The 26,395-nt window shown below is 39.9% G+C and overlaps 1 protein-coding gene across 13 annotated transcripts in view; it reads right to left on the bottom strand.

Moving 5' to 3' along the window:
- NCOR1 (nuclear receptor corepressor 1) overlaps positions 1-26,395 on the bottom strand; it is a 187,565-nt gene that overhangs the window by 72,842 nt on the left and 88,328 nt on the right. For 7 of the 13 annotated variants that reach the window (XM_023192154.3, XM_023192159.3, XM_023192158.3 and 4 more), the window contains 6 exons: positions 24,649-24,776; positions 19,665-19,882; positions 17,983-18,045; positions 16,473-16,612; positions 8,134-8,260; positions 633-1,188 (listed from right to left, as the gene is read on the bottom strand). In XM_023192154.3, coding sequence (XP_023047922.1) covers positions 633-1,188; positions 8,134-8,260; positions 16,473-16,612; positions 17,983-18,045; positions 19,665-19,882; positions 24,649-24,776 — 1,232 coding nt within the window. The remainder of the gene's footprint in view (positions 1-632; positions 1,189-8,133; positions 8,261-16,472; positions 16,613-17,982; positions 18,046-19,664; positions 19,883-24,648; positions 24,777-26,395) is intronic. The other 6 variants (XM_023192167.3, XM_023192164.3, XM_023192155.3 and 3 more) reach the window with 3 other exon arrangements.

Raw genomic sequence — 26,395 nt, 5'->3', positions numbered from 1 at the left:
GAGCAAGACTCCGTCTCAAAAAACAAAAACAAAAACACTTGCAAATTAATCTGCATTATACCTGATATTTTAAATTACAAATATGAACAATCTAAAATGTTAACGGATACAAAAAAGTGGTCATCATAATTATCATTAATTTGCATTTAAATTATGCTTTCTAAAAATTTTCAGAACACCAAATATCTCTCTCTTTCCATAGCATTTTCTTCTATCTAGAAAGTAGGGGCTGGTAGGCCTTGTTTTGAGGCTGCACTGCCTTAGCTCAGTGGGAGCTCCTCAATGCCTCTAGCCTCCACCTTCATCTACCACATCCCACTGCTGCCCTCCTTGGGCACAACAGTTATCTGTGGCAACTTTTATTAGTTGAAATTCCCTGTTATGCTATCATACAGAATACACGTAACAAGACAGACGTAGGAGAAATGTATAATCTGTTTCATTAAAACGATCATACAATTGTTTGTGGTTATTTAAACAGAATAGTAATCAGCCCAATATTAAAATCGTACAGACTACCTATAACGTGCCAATATTTACATAGGAGCCATGTCTGCAGCCAGCACCACCCTGTGATTCAGTCACCAACCAGCAGAGTAAGCACAGGGGAGGACTTATGGAATGAGGCTCACCTTTGCCTCTCTGGCTCTCCATCCACATCCTCATCAGCGCTGCACGTGGCACTGGAATCATTGTCCGACTGGGGCTCGGGCCTTTGGGCATTTATTTGCTGAGCTACCACCAAATCTTCATCTCTGGGTTCCACCTTCTCACTGGTTCTATCCAAGTCTCTTTCTTTGGTATTATCACCTTCAACTTTAGATGCATGGTTTTCTGGCACCCTCACTTCAACATCCACAGAGTCGGCTTTGGTAGCGGGTGGAGGATCATGAACAGAACCCCCTTCGGCACTGTGCTCCTGCTGATCTACATCCATCTGCTCTGCTGTCTCAGCACTGATGCTGTCATTCACCTGGGTCTCCACGCTTTCATCTTCAGCTGGTTTTGTACTTGGAACTGCTGAGGAAGGAGATGTACTGGGCGCAGTTTCCGTGGTGGGCTCCAGCTCAACCGCAGGTTCTGTGTTTCCTCGAGAAGTAGCATTTTCAGGACTGTCCTCGCTGGGCTTGACAGCTTCAACTGGTGAAGGAGAAGGAGCACTTTCTGTATCAGAACTATTTTCTGCACCTTAAAGATAATGATACAGCATAAAAATCTGATAATGAACATGTTTCAGGTGGTGATAGAAACCATGCTTGAAAGTAGTTGTTTAGGATGAATTCTACTCCTTTGATGACCACATTGAAGTACTTACAGCCATTGAGAAGGCTAAAGTTTCCTACAGGGTGTAAAAGTGAAAGATCAAATTGTCTTGACCTTCTGAAACTAAGAGCATAAAGGATTTTAATGTCTGAAAATAATTTATATGAAACTGAAAAACAAAGAACGAACAATAAAGCTAAACAAAAAAAAAAATCCTATAAATGATGACATTCTGATGTATTTCTAGAAGCCTCTTCCTGTGAATTTCCTTTTACCCAGCTGAACTGACACTCTAGAACAGCTCCATCCAATAGGCATATAATGTAATCACATCTGTAATTTTACTTTCTCTGATGGCCACATTTAAAAAGTAAGAAGAAATGGGTCAAACAATTGAAACAATTTTTTTTTATTTTTTTATTTTTTGGAGATGGGGTTTCGCTCTTGTTACCCAGGCTGGAGTGCAATGGTGCGATCTCGGCTCACTGTAACCTCCGCCTCCTGGGTTCAAGCAATTCTCCTGCCTCAGTCTCCCAAGTAGCTGGATTTACAGGTGTGTGCCACCATGCCCAGCTAATTTTGTAGGATTTATTTAATTAACCCAGTATACGTGAAACATCATTTTAACATGTGATCAACAGTGAAAAACCATAAAAAAATTATTTTTTCCTTTTTTTGGTAGTAAGTCTTCAAAATCTGGTGTGTATTTTACATTTTCCGCATATCTAATATATTTTTTTAGAGACACAGTCTCGCTCTGTCACCCAGGCTGGATTGTAGTGGTGCTATCTTGACTCACTGCAGCCTTCACCTCCCAGGTTCAAGCGATTCTTGTGCCTCAGCCTCCTGACTAGCTGGGATTATAGGCGCCTGGCACCATGCCTGGCTAATTTTTGTATTTTTAGTAGAGATGGGGTTTCACCATGTTGCCCAGGCTGGTCTTGAACTCCTGACGTCAGGTAATCCGCCTGCCTCAGCCTCCCAAAGTACTGGGTAAAATTACAGGCATAGGCCACAGCACCCAGCCTGCATATCTAAATTTAAACTAGCCAAATTTCAAGTGCTCAATAGCCACAAGTATCTAGTGCCTACCGCACTGGACAGAAGACTCTAGAATAATATTTCACAGATTTTTAATTTAATGTTGTAACACAGATGTTTCCCCGTATCATTTGTATTGTTCTATAAATAGACTTTCAGTGCTTTTGACATCTTTACCTAGATATATCAAAGGCATCACAAATTTAATATGTCCTGTACTAGAGTTGTAATAACTACTCACAAATCAGATTCTTTTCTAGGGTTTACTATCCAATTAAACAAACCAGAAACCAAGAAGTCATCTTTTAAACTCTCTCATTTACCCTATGTCCGGCCTTGACAAGGTTCACTGATTTTCTCTTTAAAAATTTCTCCTGAATCTATCCAATCCTGTTTGACTTCACAGCTAGCACTCTAATCCAAAACCAACTCTCTTCAGTCCACTTCAGACCATTCTCTACAACAAAGACAGAGTTCTTTTTAAAAGCCAGATTTTACCACAATAACTCACTCTCTCACTGTCTCTCTCGTAACTTTTCAATGGACCCCCATTACTGTTAGGATGAAGTTCCAAAATTGCTGGTATGGCCTGCAAGGCCTTGTCCAGTGGGGCCTCTCCAGCTTGCACGCAGCTCTCTGAATTAAGTCACTCTGGCCTTTATTTAGTTTGTTCAATGCCTCACGCATCTTCTACCACAGAGACTTTGTACATACCATTCACCTTTACTGAAAGGCTCTTTTACCTACTTTTCCTTTGGTGATCAGCTCAAACATCACATGCTGAAAAAGCCTTCTATGGGCTGGGAGCAGTGGCTCACGCCTGTAATCTCAGCACTTTGGGAGGCCGAGGTGGAAGGATCACCTGAGGTGAGGAGTTCAAGACCATCCTGACCAACAGAGTGAAACCCCATCTCTACTAAAAATACAAAATTAGCCAGGTGTGGAATGCCTGTGCTCCCAGCTACTTGGGAGGCTGAAGTAGGAGAATCGCTTGAATCCAGGAGGTGGAGTTTGCAGTGAGCCGAGATCGTGCCATTGCACTCCAGCCTGGGCAACAAGAGTGAAACTCTGTCCCCCCACCCCCACCCCCAAAAAAGCCTTCCATGGTTTCCTTAGCAAAGTTATATTTTGCTAATATAGTTCTGATACCACATGTACTAGTTACAGTTACAATCTTACATTTCTTTACTAGAATGATTTCTGGCTATTTCTTCCACTAGGCTATAAACTCCATGAAGACAGAGATCATATATTTTGATTATCACTTAAGTACTAGCCTGGTAAACAACAGACTCAAATACTGGCTGGATTATAAAGTACATGAATGGTTGTGAAAACCTAAATAACCATCTGGGAAAAAAATTAGTTTTTAATTGTATATAACATACAGCAATATAAAAAAACTTCTACAAATTCATTCTTTCAAATATGATTAAGTGTCAACTATGTACGTGCAGGGAGCTGTCTGAGGTACCGCAGACATAGTAGTTTAAAAAAATCCAAGCAGATGCTCTCATGGAGCCCACATTCTAGCATGCAATAGACAATAAATAGTAAATATGTGATATAGGCTGAGAGTGGTGGTTCACGCCTATAATCCCAGCACTTTGGGAAGCTAAGGCAGGAGGATTGCCCGAGACCAGGAGTTCAAGACCAGCTTGGGCCACATAGTAAGACCTCATCTCTACAAAAAAGTAATTAAAAAATTAGCTAGGCATGGTGGTATACACCGGTAATCCCAGCTATCAGGAGGCTGAGGCAAGAGAATCACTTGAGCCCAAGAGGTCAAGGCTTGCAGTGAGCTGTGTTCATGCCACTACACTTCAGCACTGGGTAACAAAGTGAGACCTGTCTCAAAAAATAAAAAAAAGTAATATATCAGGTGGTGATCAGTGCAGTGACTAAATGACAAAACTGAGAAAGAGGTGGGGAGGAGGTATTATAAAATAAAGTGATATCTGAACAGAGGACTCAAGGAAACAAGAGAATGAGCCCTGGGCACATGGTGGGGAAGAGCATCCCAGGTAGAGGGATTAGAAAGCACAAAGGCTCCCGAAGTCGGGGTTGGTTTGCCCAGGAACAACAAAGAGAACAGTGTGGTTGGAGCAGAGGGAGCCAACAAAAAAGTAGCTGGCAGAAAGTTCACAGAGGTACAAAGGTCAGTTCGTGCAGAGTCTCAAAAATCACAGTAAGGCCTTGGGTCTTTATTCTTACTGAGATGGGGAAGTATTATAGAATTTGAACTAGAGAAGAAACATGATTTGATTTATATTTTGTAAGAATCACTCGGGCTGCTGCGGAAGAAAAAACAGAATGGATCTTGTCTCTACACAAAATAAAAAAATTAGTCAAGTGTGGTGCTGCATGCCTATGGTCCCAGACACTTGGGCGGATGAGGTAGGAAAATTGCTTGAGCCTGGGAGTTCAAGGCTGCAGGGAGCCACGATCGAGCCACTGCATTCCAGCCTAGGTGACACAGCAAGACCTCATCTGTAAAAATAAAAAAAAAAAAGAATGGAACAAAAAGAAGCAAGAGACTAATCAAAAAGCTATTGCAATGAGGGCTCCTCGGAAGCAGGGTAGGAGCAATGGAGACAAGGATCCAATTCTAAAGAGACTAAGGAAAACCTAATTTATTGATATAGCGAAAGACCAGAGGGAAAAGCAGCTCGTGGTGGTAGAGACACAAGAATTTGCTTTGACTGTTAACTATAAGATGGCTCTTAGGCATCCAAATGGAAATACTGTAGGTGATCAAATGTATAAACCTGGAGTTCACATGAGAGTTCAAGTCTCCAAAATAAAAACAAAAGACAGACAAGCAAATATCTCAGAACAGTACCTCACATGTAGTAAGGTTTTAATATATGGCAGCCATGGCTGGGCGCAGTGGCTCATGCCTGTAATCCCAGCACTTTGAAGACCAAGGTGGGCGGATCACCTGAGGTCAGGAGTTCGAGGACTGGCCAACATAGCCAAACCCCATCTCTACTAAAAGTACAAAAATTAGCCAGGTGTGGTGGCAGGTGCCTATAATCCCAGCTACTCGGGAGGCTGAGGCAGGAGAATTGCTTGAACCCAGGAAGCAGAGGTTGCAGTGAACCAAGATCACACCACTGCACTCCAGCCTGGGCAACAAGCACAAGACTCCGTCTCCAAAACAAACAAACAAACAAACAAACAAACAAAAAAAGGCAGCCATTACCGTTATTGAAAGATTCTACCAAAGCACTGAAAAGCTAACAAAAAGCCCAACTTAACCTTCATTTCTGTTTACATAGTGGTAGAAAGCCCCAAATCCAAGGGTAAACTAACAAGGCATGTACCTTCAAACTAGTAGAAGACATGTTAGCGGTTATACAGCAGATGATATCATTTGACATAACCACTTTTCCAATTTTCTTCTTCCAAGCTACAAAACACTAGGAAAGTTTCCAAGGCATACTGTTTCACCAAGCAGCCAAACATGAGTATCTTTTTTCCCCGAAAAATACAAAAAGAAAACCTTAAAGAATGATGTAGAAAAACAGAACAAGAGCAAATTTGGTGAAGTTCTGGTCTGATTTAATTCTTCTAATCGTGAAAGATACTCACACAGTCAGATGCGTTTTAGGAAAACAGATACAGGAACCCTCCCTTCAGCAGTTGCCTTCGTTTTTCAACTGGCAAGAAGCTTGCCACACAATGAACAGTGTATCTGTGGTGTCTCATTAAGATTAGGAATAAGTATGAGATCATAGGTCACATGAACTGCATTTATGTTCTCTTCTTGACACTTTCCAAATGAAGCTAAGTCAACAGGAAGAGAGAGTCTACAATTCCACTGGGAAATTCATTTCCTCTTAATAGGAAACTCTTCTAGATGATTGAGCAGATGTGATGGTGCCACCCTACACTTGATCAGACGGATATATATATACACACATATATATTTTTTTGAGACGAAGTCTCATTCTGTCGCCCAGGCTGGAGTGCAGGCACGTGATCTCAGCTCACCGCAAGCTCCACCTCCCAGGTTCACGCCATTCTCCTGCCTCAGCCTCCCGAGTAGCTGGGACTACGGGCGCCCGCCACCTCGCCCGACTAACTTCTTTTTCTAGTTTTAGTAGAGACAGGGCTTCACCGTGTTAGCCAGGATGGTCTCGATCTCCTGACCTCATGTTCCGCCCTACTCAGCCTCCCAAAGTGCTAGGATTACAGGCTTGAGCCACCGTGCCCAGCCCAGACAGACACATTAATACCAGACTTGGGCTTTGTTATGGACTGCATTGTGCCCCTCCCCACCAAAATTTTTCTATTGGAGCCCTACCCCGCAATGTAACTGTATTTGAAGGCAAAGCCTTTAAGGAGATGATTATGGTTAAATGAGGTTATAATGGTGGGCTCTAATCCAGTAGGAGTTGTCTTCATATGAGGAAGAGACACCAGGAGTGCACACACCCAAAGGAAAGGCCACGTAAGGACAAAGTAAGGAGGCAGTTGGCTATCTGCAAGCCAGGAAGACAGTCCTCATCAGAAAGCAACTGTGCCAGCACCTTGACCTTGCATGTACAGCTTCCAGAACCATGAGAAAATTAACTTCAGTTGCTGCAGCCACTCAGTCTGTGGTATTTTCTTATGGCAGCCCAAGGAGGTTTATTAACCTCCAGGCTTCATTAACATTTATAACCCCAGGGAATACTAGCCATCAGAAACCCATTACAACCAAGAAACTCTGACAACCTCTCTGGAAGTGCCATTAACACACCCAACTACCTTCCCTGTTTGCAGCACTCTTACCTTACCCTCAGGTGAGCCTTCTCTAATACTCTCTTTACTCTTGTAAAGATGACCTCATTCTTCACAAACCCTCCCAAAAACAAGTTTAAGGTTAGGAGTTGTTCAAAGCCAAAACCCATTTCAATACAAGCTTAACTTTAAAAGATAACAAGAATAATCTATAGGACAAAAAAAAAAACAAAATCTAGTATTACTAAACCAGGAGGATGTAGAACTTTTAAAGCTTATACAAAATAAAGACCCTACAAAGAAAAGATATACAACTCTAATTATACAAAGTTTAAACAAAGGTAATTTAAAAGCAAAACAAAAGGGAAATAAGATGGAAAAAATTATCTGCATATACAAAACATGAACATGTTTAATATATATGAAGAGCTACTAAAACCATTATAAAAATCCCCACATCAGAAGCAGTCAATTTACAAAAAAAAAAAAAAAAAAAAGTCAACAGAAACTTTAATCAGAGTGTAAACTGAAATAAATTAGGTATCTTTTTTTTTTAACCAAAAAAATCAAGAAAACATTTACCTTTTCATGAACTTGTCATTAGTTTAAATGACAAAGAAAATTTACTTCTTAAATTTCCTTAAGTTTCATGGTTTTTTTTTTTTCCTACTGGTGCTTCTAGGGTCACTAATTCTTTTTACATAAAAACATTACTATAGTACATATAAATCTTTGTGAAAATATGAAAATAAATCAAACTCAAGGCAATAAAAGAGAAATATAACCAACTATACTAATTGAACAAACAAACGTGGCAATGACACAGACACACAGGTATTTTATTGATGTTGGCACTTGATGTCTGAAGCTGGACTGCCATTTCCAAGATCTTCTGGACCATCCTAGGTGCTACATAAATATTTGTTCATTGAATGAAAAAAAAAATTATGTTCAAGTTTGAAGTCTCCACATCATGAAAACAACCATGAAAACACTGGCACACTGTCTCCTCAATGAAGCAACTCCTACACAGTCAAATGACTAAAAATTATTTATTCTGGGTAGCAGATGTCACAACTAAAATTTAAAATTTGGAGATACCTTCGCTGTCTTCTGGATTTTCTTCTTCATTGGAGGCTTCAATATCTTCATCCTCCTGAGCAGAAACAGTGGAAGCGACACTTTCACACTGAGACACATCTCGCTCTTCACGAGGTTTTCGTGAAGTCTGAAGGAGTAGAGAGTATTATTTGATTTAAATAACAGAAAATTTCATTTCTGAAACAATGTAGAACATTATTTCTTTTTACCACTCCATTTATTTTTCTTTTTTTTTTTTCTTTTTTGAGACAGTCTTGCTGTCACCCAGGCTGGAATGCAGTGGCACGATCTCAGTTCACTGCAACCTTCACCTCCCGGGTTCAAGCAATTCTCTGCCTCAGCCTCCCGAGTAGTTGGGATTACACGCGCCCGCCACCAGGACCGACTAATTTTCACGTTTTTAGCAGAGACAGGGTTTCACCATCTTGGCCAGGCTGGTCTTGAACTCTTGACCTCGTGATCCACCCGCCTCAGCCTCCCAAAGTGCTGGGATTACAGGCGTTAGCCACCACGCCCAGCCAATACCACTCAATTTATTTTACTATAAAAAAAAGTGCAAATTCAGCCAGGCACAGGAGCTCATGTCTATAATCCCAGCACTTTGGGAGACTGAGGTGGGAGGATCACTTGAACCCAGGAGTTTGAGACTAGCCTGGGCAACAAAGTCAGACACCTGTCCCTACAAAAAACAATTAGCTGTGTGTGCTGGTGCTCTCCTGTAGTTCCAGTTACACAAGAGACTGAGGCAGGGAGATCACCTGAGCCCAAAAGGCTGAAGCTGCAGTGAGCCGTGATCATGCCACTGCACTCCAGGCTGGATGACAGAGTAAGACTTGATCAAAAAAAAAACAAAACAAAACTTTTTTTTAAATTCCTTTTTTTAAAAAATAGTATGCTCCCTTCTGCAAAGTATGTTCATGCAAAATTGCTCATTCTTCTACTGGGGTCACATATACATAAGAGTACATGTGTACGCATTTAACTGTAAGACATTAGCTATTTACATTATATTTATAACTTCATGCTACTAAATAAAAGGCTTAATATCTTCTGCGTTTGCAGACCCAGGTTTCTGGAAGTCCCAGCCCTGATGGTCCTCTGTCCTGCGCCCCTTACAGAGCCTACATTTCACCTCACTTCAGCTGTCAGCCTCTCCCAGTGAGACTCCTCAGGAGAGGAAAATACACTACTACCCTGTTAAAAATTACCTGTACGTCTACTCAACATTTTCATGTGGATGATATTTAGGAGCCAACCTAAAGTATTAATTAACTCAAGAGAAACAATCATTTTCTATATCAGAGTCACAGAATTAGTTGCAATTCTCAAGGCTAATATTTCTATGTTCATAGCAGGAATGCAAGAGAATCCCAGAGACACACTGGCTACACTTTCTAAAAAGCTTTCAGAAGATTCTGTAAATTTTCAAGGATTAGATAATAGCTACTTTTAATTTATTTGTTTTTGAATATGAGGTCTTGCTGTGTTGCCCAGACTGGTCTGGAACGTCTGGCCTAAACAGCCTCCAGGCATGACCTACCATGCCCAGCTCATAAGTTATTATATGGATTTTTCCAGAGCCCAGTATATGTCCCTCTCTTGCCAATATTAACCCATTCTGTTTGATCCTTTCACTAGTAACTAGGGAAGAGACAACTTTTTACCCTACTACAACATCTCTCTGTTCACATGCAATAACCCACTACGTCGCCAAGCATTTTCTTCAATATATGATAGTATTCACTAATTCTTAATGTGAAGTCAAATATACAGAAACACAGGCCAGGCGCAGTGGCTCATGGTCAGACTCAGTGGCTCAGACCTGTAAGCCCAGCACATTGGGAGGCCAAGGCGGGTGGATCACTTGAGGCCACGAGTTCGAGACCAGCCTGGCCAACATGGTAAAACCCTGTCTCTACTAAAACTACAAAAATTAGTTGGGCATGGTTGTGCCTGTCTGTAATCCCAGCTACTCGGGACGCTGAGGCAGGAGTATCGCTTGAGCCCAGGAAGCGGAGGTTGCAGTGAGCCAAGATCGCGCCACTGCAATCCAGCCTAGGCAACAGAGCAAAACTCCATCCCGAGAAAACAAAAATAAAAACAAGGTATTCTGCCAGGAAAACTGCCTTTGGGGTCCAACTGCAACTCTTCCCAGAATCTCCAATCAACCAACCTACCCCATCAGACACTGGACTCACCAACCCTCCACAATAGCATGAGCCAATTCCTTAAATCTCAATCTTTCTATATATATGCATAAACACATCCTGTTAATTTTGTTTCTCAGAAGGACCATGACTAATATAGCATACATTTATTTATTTTTATTTTTGAGACGGAGTCTTGCACTGTCACCCAGGCTGGAGTGTAGTGGCATTATTTCGGCTCACTGCAAGCTCTGTCTCCTGGGTTCACGCTATTCTCCTGCCTCAGCCTCCCGGGTAGCTGGGACTACAGGTGCCTGCCACCACGCCCGGCTAATTTTTTGTACTTTTAGTAGAGACAGGGTTTCACCATGTTAGCCAGGATGGTCTCAATCTCCTGACCTCAGATGATCTGCCTGCCTCAGCCTCCCAAAGTGCTGGGATTACAGGCGTAAGTCACCGCGCCCAGCCAACATTTATATTTTAAATACATATCTGATTCATTCTTTTTACTTCACTTTGTCTCAAAACAGTTTGGATGTTATCTCGTGAAGTCAAGTCTTTATCTTGTCAGTAGACTTTTTCATGTTTTGGTTGCTACAGCATATTTTTAACTCTCACATTCTTATTATTAACCTAAAGACCCCTTTGTATACACCCTTTTAAATCAGTCGATGTTATATCTTGTATACTCTTAATAAATTCAAATCTTATTAGCTTTACTATCACACTTTAATAATTCTCAAATTTTTTGGTCTAAGGATGCAACATTCTTAAAAAGTATTAAAGGCCGCAAAGAACTTTTCTTTTTTCTTTTTCTTTTCCTTTTTGAGACGCCTCAAAAAAGGCTGGAGTACAGTGGCAAGATCTCAGCTCACTGCAACCTCCGTTTCCCAGGTTCAAGTGATTCTACTGCCTCGGCCTCCCAAGTAGCTGAGATTAAAGGTGCACACCACCACACCCAGCTAATTTTTGTATTTTTAGTAGAAACAGGGTTTCACCATGTTGGCCAGGATGGTCTTGATCTCTTGACCTTGTGATCCGCCCGCCTCAGCCACCCAACGTGCTAGGATTACAGGCGTGAGCCACCGCGCCTGGCCAAAGAACTTTTCTTTATGAGAGAAATATACATAGACAGCCAGATAGTCACTTACTATATCAGAAACTAAAACTAAGAAAACTTTAAAATTTTAACTTATTAAAGACAATATAAACTCATTATTTATTTATTTATTTATTTATTTATTTATTTATTTATTTATTTTGAGATGGAGTCTCACTCTGTTGCCCAGGCTGAAGTGCAGTGGTGCAATCTCGACTCACTGCAAGCTCCATCTCCTGGGTTCACGCCATTCTCCTGCCTTGGCCTCCTGAATGGCTGGGGCTACAGGTGCCCACCCCCACGCCCGGCTAACATTTTTTCTTTATTTTTAGTAGAGACGAGGTTTCAGTGTGTTAGCCAGGATGGTCTCGATCTCCTGACCTTGTGATCCACCCTCCTCAGCCTCCCAAAGTGCTGGGATTACAGGCATAAGCCACCATGCGCGGCTTAGTTTTTTAATGAAATGTAACCATTTTCCAAAACAAAAAATGACTTACAAAAAAAGTGGCACAACCTTCCCTTTCTGGAAATCTCTTCCATGTCTGATCTAACAGAGACAGCACAATTCTCAAGGTGCTTCCACATATGATTTAATCTGTGGATTACATTAGGTCATCTAATGTTTTGGTTGAAGTATAAGAAAACAATGTAGCCTCACACAGATATGTAGTTGGAAAAGGGAAGAATATTTTAACAGATTTTTCAGATACTTATGAATATTATTTTTTGATATTGTACCAAAACTAAGCAAATGTCACTTCTTATTTGTTAGTTACAATATGAAATCTGATACCATATCAAGGAACCCTTTATACCCTGTTAAAATCTATAATCTGGCCAGGCACAGTGGCTCACACCTGTAATCCCAGTACTTTGTGAAGCCGAGACAGGCATATCACTTGAGGCCAGGAGCTGAAGACCAGCCTGACCAACACAGTGAAACCCTGTCTCTACTAAAAATACAAAAATTAGCCGGGTATCGTGGCGTGCACCTGTAATCCCAGCTGCTAAGGAGGCTGAGGCAGGAGAATTGCTTGAACCTGGGAGGCGGAGGTTGCAGTAAGCCGAGATCATGCCACTGCACTCCAGCCTGGGCGACAGGGCGAGACTCGATCTTAAAAAAAAGAAAAAAGAAAAAAATCTAAAATCTATCTTATATTTGGTATATTAAAAACAAATTATCAATATTTTATCAATGCATGATCCATTATGTATTAGTTCATTTTCACACTGCTGATAAAGACATACTCGAGACTGGGAAGTAAAAGAGGTTTAATGAACTTACAGTTCAACATGGCTGGGGAGGCCTCACAATCATGGCAAGAGGCAAGGAGGAGCAAGTAACATCTTATATGATGGTGGCAGGCCAAAAAAAAAAAAAAAAGGGGCTTGTGCAGGGGAACTCCTCTTTATAAAACCAGTAGATCTCATAAGACTTATTCACTATCATGAAAATAGCATGAGAAAGACCTGCCCCATGATTCAGTTATCTCCCACTGGGTCCCTCCCACAACACATGGGAATTGTGGGACCTACAATTCAAGATGTGATTTGGGTGGGGACACAGCCAAACCATATCATTCTGCCGCTGGCCCCACCCACATCTCATGTCTTCACATTTCAAAATCAATCATGCCTTCCAACAGTCCTCCAAAGTCTTAACTAATTTCAGCATAAACCCAAAAATCCATAGCCCGAAGTCTCATCTGAGACAAGGAAAGTCCCTTCCCCTGTAAGCTTGTGAAAGTAGAAGCAAGCTAGTTACTTCCTAGATACAATGGGGTCACAGGTATTGGGTAAACACAGCTATTCCAAATGGGAGAAACTGGCAAAAACAAAGGGGCTACAGGGCCCATCCAAGTCCAAAATCCAGCAGGGCAGTCAAACCTTAAAGCTCCAAAATGATCTCCTTTGACTCCATGTCTCACATCCAGGTCATGCTGATGCAAGAGGTGGCACGTTCCCATGGTCTTGGGCAGCTCTGACCCTGTGGCTTTGCAGGGTAGAGCTTCCTTCCTTGCTGCTTTCACAGGCTGGCGTTGAGTGTCTGCGGCTTTTCCAGGCGCAGGGCACAAACTGTAGGTGGATCTACCATTCTGGAGGACGGTGGCCCTCTTCTCACAGCTCCATTAGGCAGTGCCCTAGTAGGGGCTCTGATCCTACATTTCCCTTCTGCACTGCCCTGGCAGAGGTTCTCCATGACAGCCCCACCCCTGCAGCAAACTTCTGCTTAGACATCCAGGCATTTCCATACATCCTCTGAAATCTAGGCAGAGGTTCCCAAACCTCGATTCTTGACTTCAGTGCGCCCACAGGCTCAACACCACATGGAAGCTGCAAAGGCTTGGGGCTTGCATCCTCTGAAGCCACAGCCCAAGCTGTACCTTGGCCCCTTTCAGCCATGGCTAGAGCTGCTGGGGTGCAGAGCACCAAGTCCCTATGCTGCAAATAGCAGGGGCTCCTGGGTCCAGGGCACAAAATCATTTTTTCCTCCTTAGCCTCCAGGCCTGTGAAGCGAGGGGCTGCCATAAAGACCTCTGACATCCTCTGAAGAAATTTTCCCCATTGTCTTGGAAATTAACATTCAGCTCCTCATTACTTATGCAAATTTCTGCAGCGGACTTGAATTCCTCCTCAGAAAATGGGATTTTCTTTTTTATCACGTTGTTAGGCTGCAAATTTTCCAAACTTTTATGCTCTGCTTCCCTCATAAAACTGAATGCCTTAAACAGCACCCAAGTCACTTCTAGAATGCTTTGCTGCTTAGAAATGTCTTCCACCAGATACCCTAAATCATCTCTCTCAAGTTCAAAGTTCTGCAAATCTCTAGGGCAGGAACAAAATGCTGCCAGTCTCTGCTAAAACATAAGAAGAGTCATCTTTGCTCCAATTCCCAACAAGTTCCTCATTTCCATCTGAGGTGATATCACCTCAGCCTGGACCTTATTGTTCATGTCACTATCAGCATTTTTGTCAAAGCCATTCAAAAAGTCTCTAGGAAATTCCAAACATTTCCAAATTTTCCTGTCTTCTTCTGAGCCCTCCGAACTGTTCCAACCTCTGCCTGTTACCCAGTTTCAAAGTTGCTTCCACATTTTCAGGTATCTTTTCAGCAATGCCCTACTCTACTGGTACCAATTTATTGTATTAGTCCATTTTCACGCTGCTTATAAAGACATATCCAAGACTTGGAAGAAAAAGAGGCTTAAAGGGCTGACAGTTCCACATGACTGGGAAGGCCTCACAATCACGGCAGAAAGCAAGGAGGAGCAAGTAACATCTCACATGGATAGGGCAGGCAAAAAAAGAGAGCTTGTCCAGGGAAATTCCTCTTTATAAAACCATCAGATCTCCTGAGACTTATTCACTATCATGAGAACAGCATGAGAAAAAGACCCGCCCCATGACTGAGTTATCTCCCACTGAGTCCCTCCCACAACACACAGTAATTGTGAGAGTTACAATTAATGATGAGATTTGGGTGGCAACACAGTCAAACCAAATCACATTATAACATCATGAAATGGCCATTTGGAAAGTACTGAGTTAAAGCAAGTTTTTCTAATTTGGATACATTTCATCACACAATAACAACTATCACATTTGCTATTATTACCACTGATCTCATCGGAAAATCTGTAATGAGAAAGGTGTGAAGCTCATGGTTAGAGAAACTTATTTCCAAAATTCTCATTTTTTGCTTGAAAACTCAAAATTTTAAAGCGGTGACAAATACTATCAGTTATTTTATTTGAAAGACAGCCTCATTCATTAATTTTCAAGAAATTGTCTCCCAAAATCCCAGTCTGAAAACATAGTTTGTCTGTCATTCTTTCAATCTAAAATGACATTCCATGAAAAAGGGGAGACTAGTGCAACTTAGAACTCAAACAATTGCCAATGTGCTTTTCCTTGAGAGAACCATCATATTCTGGTATAGAGCAGAAGAACTCTATGTTTACTTCCCATTACATGACACAAAGTATAAAAAGACGTAGTCAAGGGGCGAGATTTAATATAAAAACTAACTTTCACTGCATCATCAAGGACATTCTTAAGTGACATTTTAAGAAAAAACTGCAAATGCTCAGAGATGAAAAACACATTAAGTACTAGCATCATTTGGTTCCCTGCCAAGATTTATGCTAAGGCATCAGCAATTTTATCTACCACTGCTTTGACACCATAAATGCAAACATGATATACTGAAAAAAAGTAAGTAACATTTGATTGATATTTTTATGAAAATAGCCGTGACCTCATGGAATCATCAAAAAACTCTATGGTCTTTGACAACCACTACACTGGAACTTTCTTATTAAGGAATTTCCAATAATGTTATACTCACTGGTTTTTAATATTTATACCATGGAATCTTCTCTCTGAAAAAATGTCTAATATACCAAATCAATTCACTCAATATCATCAACAGACCTCCAACTAAAGTTTTCAATTCAACCTCGAAAAAGTTTGTATTTTTCAAATCCGGCTACAGTAATTCAAGAGTATTTAATTCCCTTTACTACAAACAGAAACTTCCGAGGAGGAAAGATAAGTTGGGGCAGGTCACAATGGGCCTTGTTTCGACTGTTAGGAACACAAATAGAAACTTTACTCCTTGAGCAATAAATAGAGAAACAACTAGCCTGTACTAAAAATTTAGCATACCTTTTACATATAAGCGCAGTAAATAAAAATGTAAGATACAAAAAGGTTTCTCTTATAACCAATCTCTGAAGCTCAGAAAAAAACATCAAGGCCAGACACAGTGGCTCACACCTGTAATCCCAGCACTTTAGGAGGCTGAGGCAGATGGATCACCTGAGGTCTGGAGTTCGAGACCAGCCTGGCCAACATGGTGAAACACTGTCTCTACTAAAACTACAAAAATTAGCCGGGCATGGTGGTGGGTGCCTGCAGTCCCAGCTACTCGGGAGGCTGAGGCAGGAAATCCTTGAACCCAGGAGGAAGAGTTTACAGTGAGCCAAGATTGCACTGCTGTACTCTAGCCTGAGACTCCATGTCAAACAACAACAACAACACTCTAAGTAAAAAACAATAAGTAAAAGATTCACCACCCCTGATATACTCACTTTCTGTTTATGCTGCTGTAAGAGGTTGTCAAGATTGTGTCGCCTTTTATAGTTAAAATAGAAGTTTTTACATTGAGCTTCACTTTTCGTTCCCACCATTTTAGCAATTGCTGCCCAGTTACGACCATGTTCTACTAGACCTGCATTTTAAAAACAGACCAAATGTTAATTGAACAGTCACCTGATCAAGCAAACAAGAGAAATAATAAATTAACTTAATCACTGTATTCACAACCATTGACACTAGAAGTGTGCTTTCAATTACTTATATATACTTTGATACTTATAAAAATACTTATTGAAACAAAACTCATTTACAGTTCTATATTTTTCCCCCTCAAATTTAAAACATGCTCATTAATAGAAGGGCTAAACCTTGTCCTTCCCATGTATCTCCCACAGGGCTAGGACAACATTAGACACATTAGTAATAGCTCAAATACTTGCAAACTAAATGATTAGGTACATCTAGATCTCTGGACACAATATATCAAGCCAATAAGGTAATCATATATAAATGATGAACACAATTTAAAGATATATATATGACTCCACTTATAATCCATATTTGTCCTCAGTCAATTCACAATCAAGCAATGCCATCAGAAAAATACTAGCCAATTTTAAAAAATCCTATGGTAATACAATGCATTACAGAAACTTATGCAATTTAACACTTCTCTAATCTATCTATCTATATATATATATGCACTCACATAAACACACATATGTGCAAAGAATACGTATCTACGCATTTGTATACATATATATGGGAAGATACAAAAAAAATCTGAAATGTGTCACTCAAATGTCAAGCTATTTACAATAATTTATCTTTACAACTGCAAGGTAAATATTTAACCACCAAAAAATTAGCTAATCTTTCTCAATATTACCAATTAACTATCCTATTAGAAATTTTAGTTCAATTTCAAATTATAGTACATTAACAAGCAACAACAGAAAAGCACAAGGTCCATAAAGTGCCAGAGTAAGAGGAAGGCCACAAAGCTATGAAAGTGGCAGAGACAGGACTCAAACCTGTGTTGGCCTGGTTACAAACTTCATGCGCTTTCCTCTGAATCACAGAGCAATTTGCTAGTGTTTTATAATTAAATGACTTACCAAATGCAAACTGACAAAAGTATTTACCATCCTATATATATAACTTTTAGTTAATAGAAACATAGAGTTTATATCAACATTCATTCCAAAACAATTTCAATAGCATATAGTCATAATTACTCTAAAAAAGTGAAAATGACCTACTTGTTCTTTAATTAAATGACATTCAAAATAAAACTGTAGAGAGAATCTTAAATCGTTCAAAACTGGGCATCTTAAGGCACATTGAGGGTACTTTATTGGGTACTATACTACCAAAAAAGAACTCTTAAAGTCACTTCTGAGTCCTGTTTGCCTTTTTAAAACATTAGTTCCATCTCACTCATTACTATTAACCCTAAAAAACAAAACAAAAACCTGAGAAACCAGAACTACTACAATTTACCTTTTTTAGCAACTTCCATTTCTTCTTCTGTCCATCGAGAGGTCTCCACAGGCTCTGTAGAAACTAAAATAAAGAGAGAACCCAATCAGGCAGAGAAAAACAAAGTTAAATCCTTCATTCAAACCAATCATGTAATTATATAATCTGTATCTGACATAAAAGACTACGTAAAATCATTTGGTGAAAGAAACTGCAGAAATAGGATAGGATAGGATCAACCTCTCCTCCACCAAACGAAAAGAAACAAGTCAACACTTCAATATGACGATCTTTTTCAATGTTGTTAAAAGTTCTCTCCGTGTCTACATTTTTTTTAACATTTTTAGCTTTTTTTTTTTTTTTTTGGAGAAGTCCCACCTCACCCAGTAGCTTCCCACTTAGTGATCTCCACCTCTCCTCTCCTGCAGTGTCAAAGGAAGAAGCAACCCTCCTCCTTCCTGTCCAAGCACAATTCCCTCTCCTCTCCTCTAAGCCTCCATCTTGTCCTAACTCCTGAAGACCCCTTAGTTCGTCCCCGAGTGTCTGACATCCAGTGGGTAAAGATGGATCATGAACTGAATATGTTCTCTTTTGCTTCAGGGAAAAAAAAAAAACCTGAGAACATCAGGCCTGAGATGAGCTCCTGTCACATTCCCTTTCTCAATTTATAGTACCACTATTCACCCAGTCACTTAAAGTACTAATAGGCATCTTAGACTGATAGACTAATTTTTGAATCCTGCCTCCCATTTACCACACACATCCAATGACATGCATCAACTCTGAATCCATCCCCTCCTTGCTTGGGCCACTGCATATAAGCCGGGCCCTCTGCCTCCAGCCTTTATTTTGTCTAACCTGACCTCCACAGTTGCTACCAGTTATCTTTCTAAGACACAAATCTAATCACAGCATTCCTCTATTTAAAAACCTGTGCAAGTTCCCCACTTCATAATCAAAGCAAAATACGTGTCAAACAAGGCCCATCGTGACCTGCCCCAGCCTATCTTTCCTCCTCCTATCTAGTTAGTGCCCCTATCTCATTCTTGCCATTCCCTAAACTGCATTTTCTTTCATACTTCATGTTACAGTAACATTGGTACTTCTGAATCATTACCAGTGGTACTCTATCATTAATCTAGCCTTTTTATAAACTAATGAGACAATACTTAGAGAGAGAAAGATGCTTGAACTATTAGATCCAGTATTCCCTTGCGTAGGAATTTATTCCATGAAAAATAATTTAACATAAACAAAATACTATGTGAATACAGACTTTTTTATTATAGTGCTATCTACATTTTAAAAGCAGGGAAGAGGACAACCTAATCATTCAGAAATAAGAGAATGGTTAAAGAAGTCATGCCTCAATATTATACAGCCATTAAAAAATAAAAATGCCAATTACTTAGAAATTAGAAAATATTTATGATATATACCAAGTTAAGATATCAGAAGACACAGTAACATGCTGACTAGCTAACAACTAAATAAAAAAGAAAAACAGCTGTATTGGGGTGGCAAGACTGTGGGTGATGTTCTTTTTCAAAAAACTTTGATATTGAAGTTAAAAAAATTTAAAGACCACACTTCAGGATTATTTCCAGGTTGTCAGTATTAAAAGTCCCTCCTACCCTATCCTAGCGGTGAAACAGAATCCCAAACAAAATTATGGCCTGTTTATGCCAATCTCTTCCACTCACTGGGTTCTGGTGGCGGTGGCAGAGGTGGTGGGGGCTCTTCAGTGGCCGCTGCAGCTGCAGCACTAGCAGCTGCAGCTTCGTTTGTCATGGACCTGGTGATCCGGCCCTTACGGCGGCCCTGACTGTTGGCAGTCTTTCGCCCCCGGGGTGTGGCTTGCTCTCTTTCCTCAGTTTCTTCTGCTGTACCATCCATCTTGTCCTTTTCCTTGGTATTTTCTCTGGACATAAAAGTAAATGAAAACTTGTGTGATTCAAAAGTATATATACATCAAAGAAGGTTTTAGTTTTGAATATTATCTAAATAGAAACTGAATAAAACTACCTAATCTTAAAAAAAAAAAAAAAAACCCAATTCTGCCATACCATAATTTTTAAGAGCTTTGACCAGTTAAAATTAAGATATTTTATAAGACCTATTTTACATGTTAATGGACTTAAAATTTAAACACATTTCAAACCAACTGATTTAGAAACCAAAACTACTCCATGAGAAAGCAACAAACGACAGCAGAAAAGCCCTAGACCTCCAATCCAGAGGCAAGAGCCTACACCAAAAGGCAGAAATTCTGGGGTTTTATTTGCCTTTGGTCTAGGTTGCCTCATGTATGAAATGAAGAAGCTAAAATAGATGATCTTCATGATAGATGCCTTTTCTATAGTAACAATCCACAATATTGTGTTATAAAACCAGACTCAATACTCTAAATCATGTCTGATACTAATTATGTACAAATTGGGCAGCAATGGTTAATGCTTAGGAAACGGCCTCTGGAGCCAGGCTGCTTGGGTTTGTACCACAGTTGTGATTCACTAGCCATGTGATGACCTTGGACAAGCTGCCTCGCCTCCATGGGCCTCAGTTTCCTCATCTGTACAATGAGAAAAAGTTTATTTCACGGGACTGTTGCCAGGACTGAAGGAGTTAAATAAAGTACCCAGAAGAGTGCCTGGAACACAGTCAGCATCAAGTAACAATTGGCCATTATTCAAGCTAAAACTCCCTCAGGATATAAAGTGCTTACCATCATCTCAGGCATGTAGAAAAATGGTAGTTCCTATTAATAGCAACAGTACTACATGTAATACTGGAAGACCATTCTCTGTACTACTTACCTCTCATGGTTGTTATATTTAAGAAAACATACTCAATGTACATTTTTGCAAATGAATGGATAGATGGCAATACTCAAAGACTGAATTATTCTTGCTTAATGGAAGATGTTGATTTTTTTTCAAAAATAATTCTCTCCCCTTCAGTCCTAAATTGAAGTTACTACATAGCCCTTTCCCTTTACTTACTTATTCCCTTATAAAGCTGGCTTCTATTCTGCAGCCTCCTGTTAAAAGATGTTTTCTCAAAAGTCACCAATGACTTGCAAACTGCGAAATCAAATGACCTCTTCTCAATTTTCCCCACAAGTCTTTCTGTCACAACTGATGCTGCAGTTAATTCTTCTTTTCATATCACTTTAAACTTAGCTTTTGAAATATCCCTGCTGCTATTCTGGCTTTCCTTCTGGGGACAGACCTTTCTCCTCTCATCCTTTCTTTTGGGTTTCTGATTTTTGTTTTTGAGAAAGTGTCTCACTCTATCACCCAGGCTGGAGAGCAATGGTGCAAACACAGCTCACTGCAGCCTCGATCTCTTGGGCTAAAGGGAGCCTCCCACCTCAGCTTCCCGAGTAGCTGGGACTACAGACATGTGCCACCATACCTGGTTAACTTTTGTATTTTTTGTAGAGACAGGGTGTCACCATGTTGCTCAGGGTGGTCATGAATTCCTGTGCTAAAGCAATTCTCCCACCTTGGCTGGGATTACAGGAGTGAGCCACTGTGCCAGGCTCCTCTCATCCTTTCATACAGGGATTTCCCAAGGCTCTCCCCTAGGGCCTTAGAGCTATGTGAGGTTACCCATTCTCATATGTTCTACTGGGAAGATTCCAATCTCTATCTTTGGACACACACCCCAACTCCAAAGACTCAGGCTGGTCTTCCCAACTACCTGCTGGAAGGGCCACCTGAATTTCCCATCAACAGAAACTGAACATATCCAAAATCATATTCATCCTCACCTCTGCTCCTTGCTCCAAGTCATTCTCTAATCATCTGTTGTTAACACTCCTACCATGTTCATCATCATTCAGGTTTACAGATTTGATATCATTCTTTGCTCTCTCCCTTTTCCCATACTTCCTGCATGTGATCTAATGCCAAGTTTTGGTTATTTCATCTCAGAAATGCCTCTCTCACTAATTCTACCATCTCTATTTCTACTATCACTACACTTATTCAGCACCTTAGTACCCCAATCCTGGCCTTTCATACTGGCCTCCCTGATTCATATCTCTAGTCTATTCATTTCTACCTTGCCAATGAATATTCTAGCAGGATAGTTTTGGCAATAAACCACTCCATCCATTCTAATCCCTTTCTAACTATTCCCAAACAGACACACCGCACAGCCTCCTGAATGAAGTCTAACATGTTTGGCTTTCATTAAAGCTCTACATAATTTAACTCCAATCCACCTTCCACTTCTCTTCTTGATGCACACTATGTTAAGTCTAATGAAATCATTATCTGCCACTAGCTATTCATGTGATTCCCTCTACCTTACCCACATTAACCACTAGCATCTGCATAATGTCCTCCAAATTATCCAGAGAGAAGTAGCCTCGACCTCTTCTTCATCTGCCGAAGCATTTAACTGGTTGTCTGCTGACTTCTTACTGCCAGGCTTTTATTTCTTAAAGTAATACTTGTACTTTACCTAGTTTTCCCCTACTAAATCATGAACTACCTAGCAATAGTATACATCTTATGTATTTTCACATTCTCCCTAAGACCTAGCTCACATAGATAATAAATGAAAGCTTGTTAAATAGTTTAGAAATTTTAACAAAAAAATAAAATCAAGATATGACAGAGTTCTATGTGAGAAGAACCACTGGTTACATGGCCCAAAAAATCTTTAACCTAAATTAAAAGAAAAAAAAATATTCCCTTATAGGTATCTTCCTAAGGTATAAAATTACAATGAGAGGAATATCTGTCTCTTTTAAAACCATGGCAAGTAACTAGCCACTTTAGCTTCCACAAAACTAGGTAAATCTTAAATAATTCCACAAGGACTAAAGAAATAACATAATAAATATTAAAAAGGAACAAACTACTGATACATTCAATAACCTAAGTGAATCTCAAAGGCATTCATGCTAAGTAAAAGAAGCCATACATACTGCATGATTTCATTTTTATGTAATTCTAGAGAAAGCAAAACAGATATGTGACTGCCAGAGGCTGGAAATGAGGAAAGAGAAACTGACTGCAAAGGAGCATACAGGAACTGTTTGGGGTGATGGAAACATTCTACATCACAATTGTGATAATAGTGACACAAGTGCATATGCTTGTCAAAACACATCAATGTACACATTTCAAACTGGCGAAATTTGTTCCATGTAAATTACAAAGCTAGTTCTTGGGGAAAAAAGAAACAAACCAACTGTCATGCCCCCACACCTATCACACAAAAGCATCAACAATAACTCTCTGAGTGGCAGAATCATAGGTTAATTTTCATTATATTTTTCTTTCTTTTCCTGTTTTTCTATAATGCACTTTTATAACTAAGAAAACAGCAATAACAACAACAAACAAACCCAAAACTCCATTTTATATGACGAAGTCAATAAAGCTGGAATCTAAAATATAAAAAGTCTTCCTTTCTTAACATTTTTACACTATCTAATATATACTACCTGAGACTCAAAAACAGAACCTGAGGAATCTTCCAAATCAAAGATTAAATTACATTCAATATATCCTGGGGGAAAGTATTTATTACTATAATCCATCCCTTCTGAAAAGTAGTAATAACTCATGACTTGCAAATAAGTTCATTAAGTCAAAAGTTACATTTACTATAATATTCTATTCCTTAATCACATCAACTTAATCATGTAACTATTAGATGTTTCTAAAATTTCGGCCAGGTGTGATGGCTCATGCCTGTAATCCCAGCACTTTGGGAGGTTGAAGCAGGTGGATCACCTGAGGTCAGGAGTTCAAGATCAGCCTGGGCAAAAATGGTGAAACCCCATCTCTACTAAAAACACAAAATTAGCGGGACGTGGTGACGCGCACCTGTAATCCCACCTACTTGGGAGGCCAAGGCACAAGAATCACTTGAACTTGGGAGGCAGAGGTTGCAGTGAGCCAAGATCGTGCCACTGCACTCCAGCCTGGGTGACAGAGTGAGACTGTCTCAAAAATAAGTAAATAAAATAAAATTTCAGCAGATTAAATTTCATTATTTAAAAATTACTAGGCTGGGCACGGTGGCTCATGTCTGTAATAAAAGCACTTTGGGAGGCCAAGGCGAGCAGATCACGAGATCAGGAGATGGAGACCACCCCGGCTAACGGTGAAATCCCGTCTCTACTAAAAATATAAAAAACTAGCTGGGTGTGGTGGCGGGTGCCTGTAGTCCCAGCTACTTGAGAGGCTGAGGCAGGAGAATGGCATGAACCTGGGAGGTGGAGCTTGCAATGAGCCGAGATCATGCCACTGCACTCCAGCCAGGGCAACAGAGCGTAATGTTGCAAAAAAAAAAAAACCTATAATTTTGCAGCAACTTGGATACAACTAAAGGTTATCATCTTAAGTGAAATAACTCAGAAACAGAAGGTCAACTATCACACGTTCTCACTTATAAGTGGGAGCTAAATAATGTGGACACATGGATATAGAGAGTGGAATAACAGACACTGGAGATTCAAACAGGTGAGAGGATATGAGGGGGTGGGTGAGGTATAATGGGTATAATGTACACTATTCAGGCAATGGTACACTAAAAGCACAGACTTCGCTACTATGCAATATATCCATGTGACAACTGTACTTGCACTACGTAAATCTACAAAACTAAAACTAAAATAAAAATAAACATTTAACTTATTATATAACTAATTATTTAACTCACTTGGAGTCCTCTTTTTCATCTTTTTCTTCTTCATCTTTCTTTTCCTCTTCTTTTTTTTCTGTTTTTTCTGCTTTATCCTCTTCTTTTTCTTCTACTTTTTCTTCTTGCGAGGGTCGGGCAATTTGCTGCTAGAATCAACCATCATTTGTAAAATTCAAAGGCAACAGAAATAGCTCCTTATAGTGTGATAAATTATGTCTATCCAAAAAAATTTTAAATGATTGTTAGTCATTTACAATGTAACTGGTGATTGTGCGTTAAAAACCAGTCTAGAGGTTTTTAATGTATTCTATATGTACTGCTTAAAGGGTCTGACACAGACACAAATGCTCATAGCATCTGGACCCATGAGAAAGTGAAAATGTTAAGATTCTACTTGGAAATCTGGGGTTGGTTCTCTTTTTTGGCAACCTCCACATCTAATCTGTCACTCAAGCATTTCAATTCTACCTTAAAATTTGCTAACCATAAATAATTTATCATGTTTTAGATACTTAATATGTTTCCAATTTTTTCATCACTATCTATAATGCTATAAGAAACATCTTTATGCATTTATACTTTTGAGCTAAAGTCTACTTAATGGAATAGTAAACAGCTATTGTCATTACTAAGACTGAAGTAATTAGGAAAAATACTAAAGATATAATAAAGTGAAAAGAAGTAAAATGCTTAAATATTTCTAAGCTGAGCAGTCAGATTAGGAACCCTTTTATCTCTGATGTCTCATTTGCAAAACCTGTGACTCTAAAAGAAAAAAGTGGGCCGGGCGCGGTGGCTCAAGCCTGTAATCCCAGCACTTTGGGAGGCCGAGACGGGCGGATCACGAGGTCAGGAGATCGAGACCATCCTGGCTAACACGGTGAAACCCCATCTCTACTAAAAATACAAAAAAACTAGCTGGGCGAGGTGGCGGGCGCCTGTAGTCTCAGCTACTTGGGAGGCTGAGGCAGGAGAATGGCGTAAACCCGGGAGGCGGAGCTTGCAGTGAGCTGAGATCCGGCCATTGCACTCCAGTCCAGGCGACAGAGCAAGACTCCGCCTCAAAAATTAAAATAAAATAAAATAAAATAAAATAAAATAAAATAAAATAAAATAAAAAAGTGAAACTAAGGGTGCACTGAATGCTACTGTAGTCCCCACCATATCAGGAGTTTCTCTTTCTGTGGTTTCAGTTACCTGGAGTCAACTGCAGTATGAAAATGGGTGACTGCAGTACAGTATATATGAAAAAAGACCACACTCATGTAACTTCTATTACAGTATACTGCTATAATGGCTCTATTTTATTATTTGTTACTGTTAATTCCTTACTGTGCCTAATACACAAATCAAAGTTTATCATAGGTATGTGTGCATATATGTGTATGTATATATACATGTGTGTATATATATGTGTGGAGATATATATATATAAAATAGTATATTAGGGTTCAGTACTATCTGCGGTTTCAAGAATCCACTGGGAGTGTTGGAACATATCCCCTGTGAATAAGGGGGAACTGCTGTATTTTGTTTAAGAGACAACATCTCACTCTGTCACCCAGGCTACAGTACAGTGGTGTGATCTTAGCTGCAGCCTCAAACTCCAAGGCTCATGCAATCCTCCCACTTCAGCCTCTCAGGTAGCTGGGGCTACAGGTCTCAAACTCCTGACCTCAAGTGATTCTCCCACCTCAGTCTCCCCTGAGTGCTGGGATTACACGCACGAGCCATTGTGACTGGCCTACATTTTTATTTAATTCAG

The sequence above is a fragment of the Piliocolobus tephrosceles genome, chromosome 16, assembly GCF_002776525.5.
Source record: "Piliocolobus tephrosceles isolate RC106 chromosome 16, ASM277652v3, whole genome shotgun sequence".
Taxonomy (NCBI): domain Eukaryota; kingdom Metazoa; phylum Chordata; class Mammalia; order Primates; family Cercopithecidae; genus Piliocolobus; species Piliocolobus tephrosceles.
The sequence above is the reverse complement of the archived record's forward strand: the minus strand, read 5'-3'. Positions and strand labels throughout refer to the sequence as shown.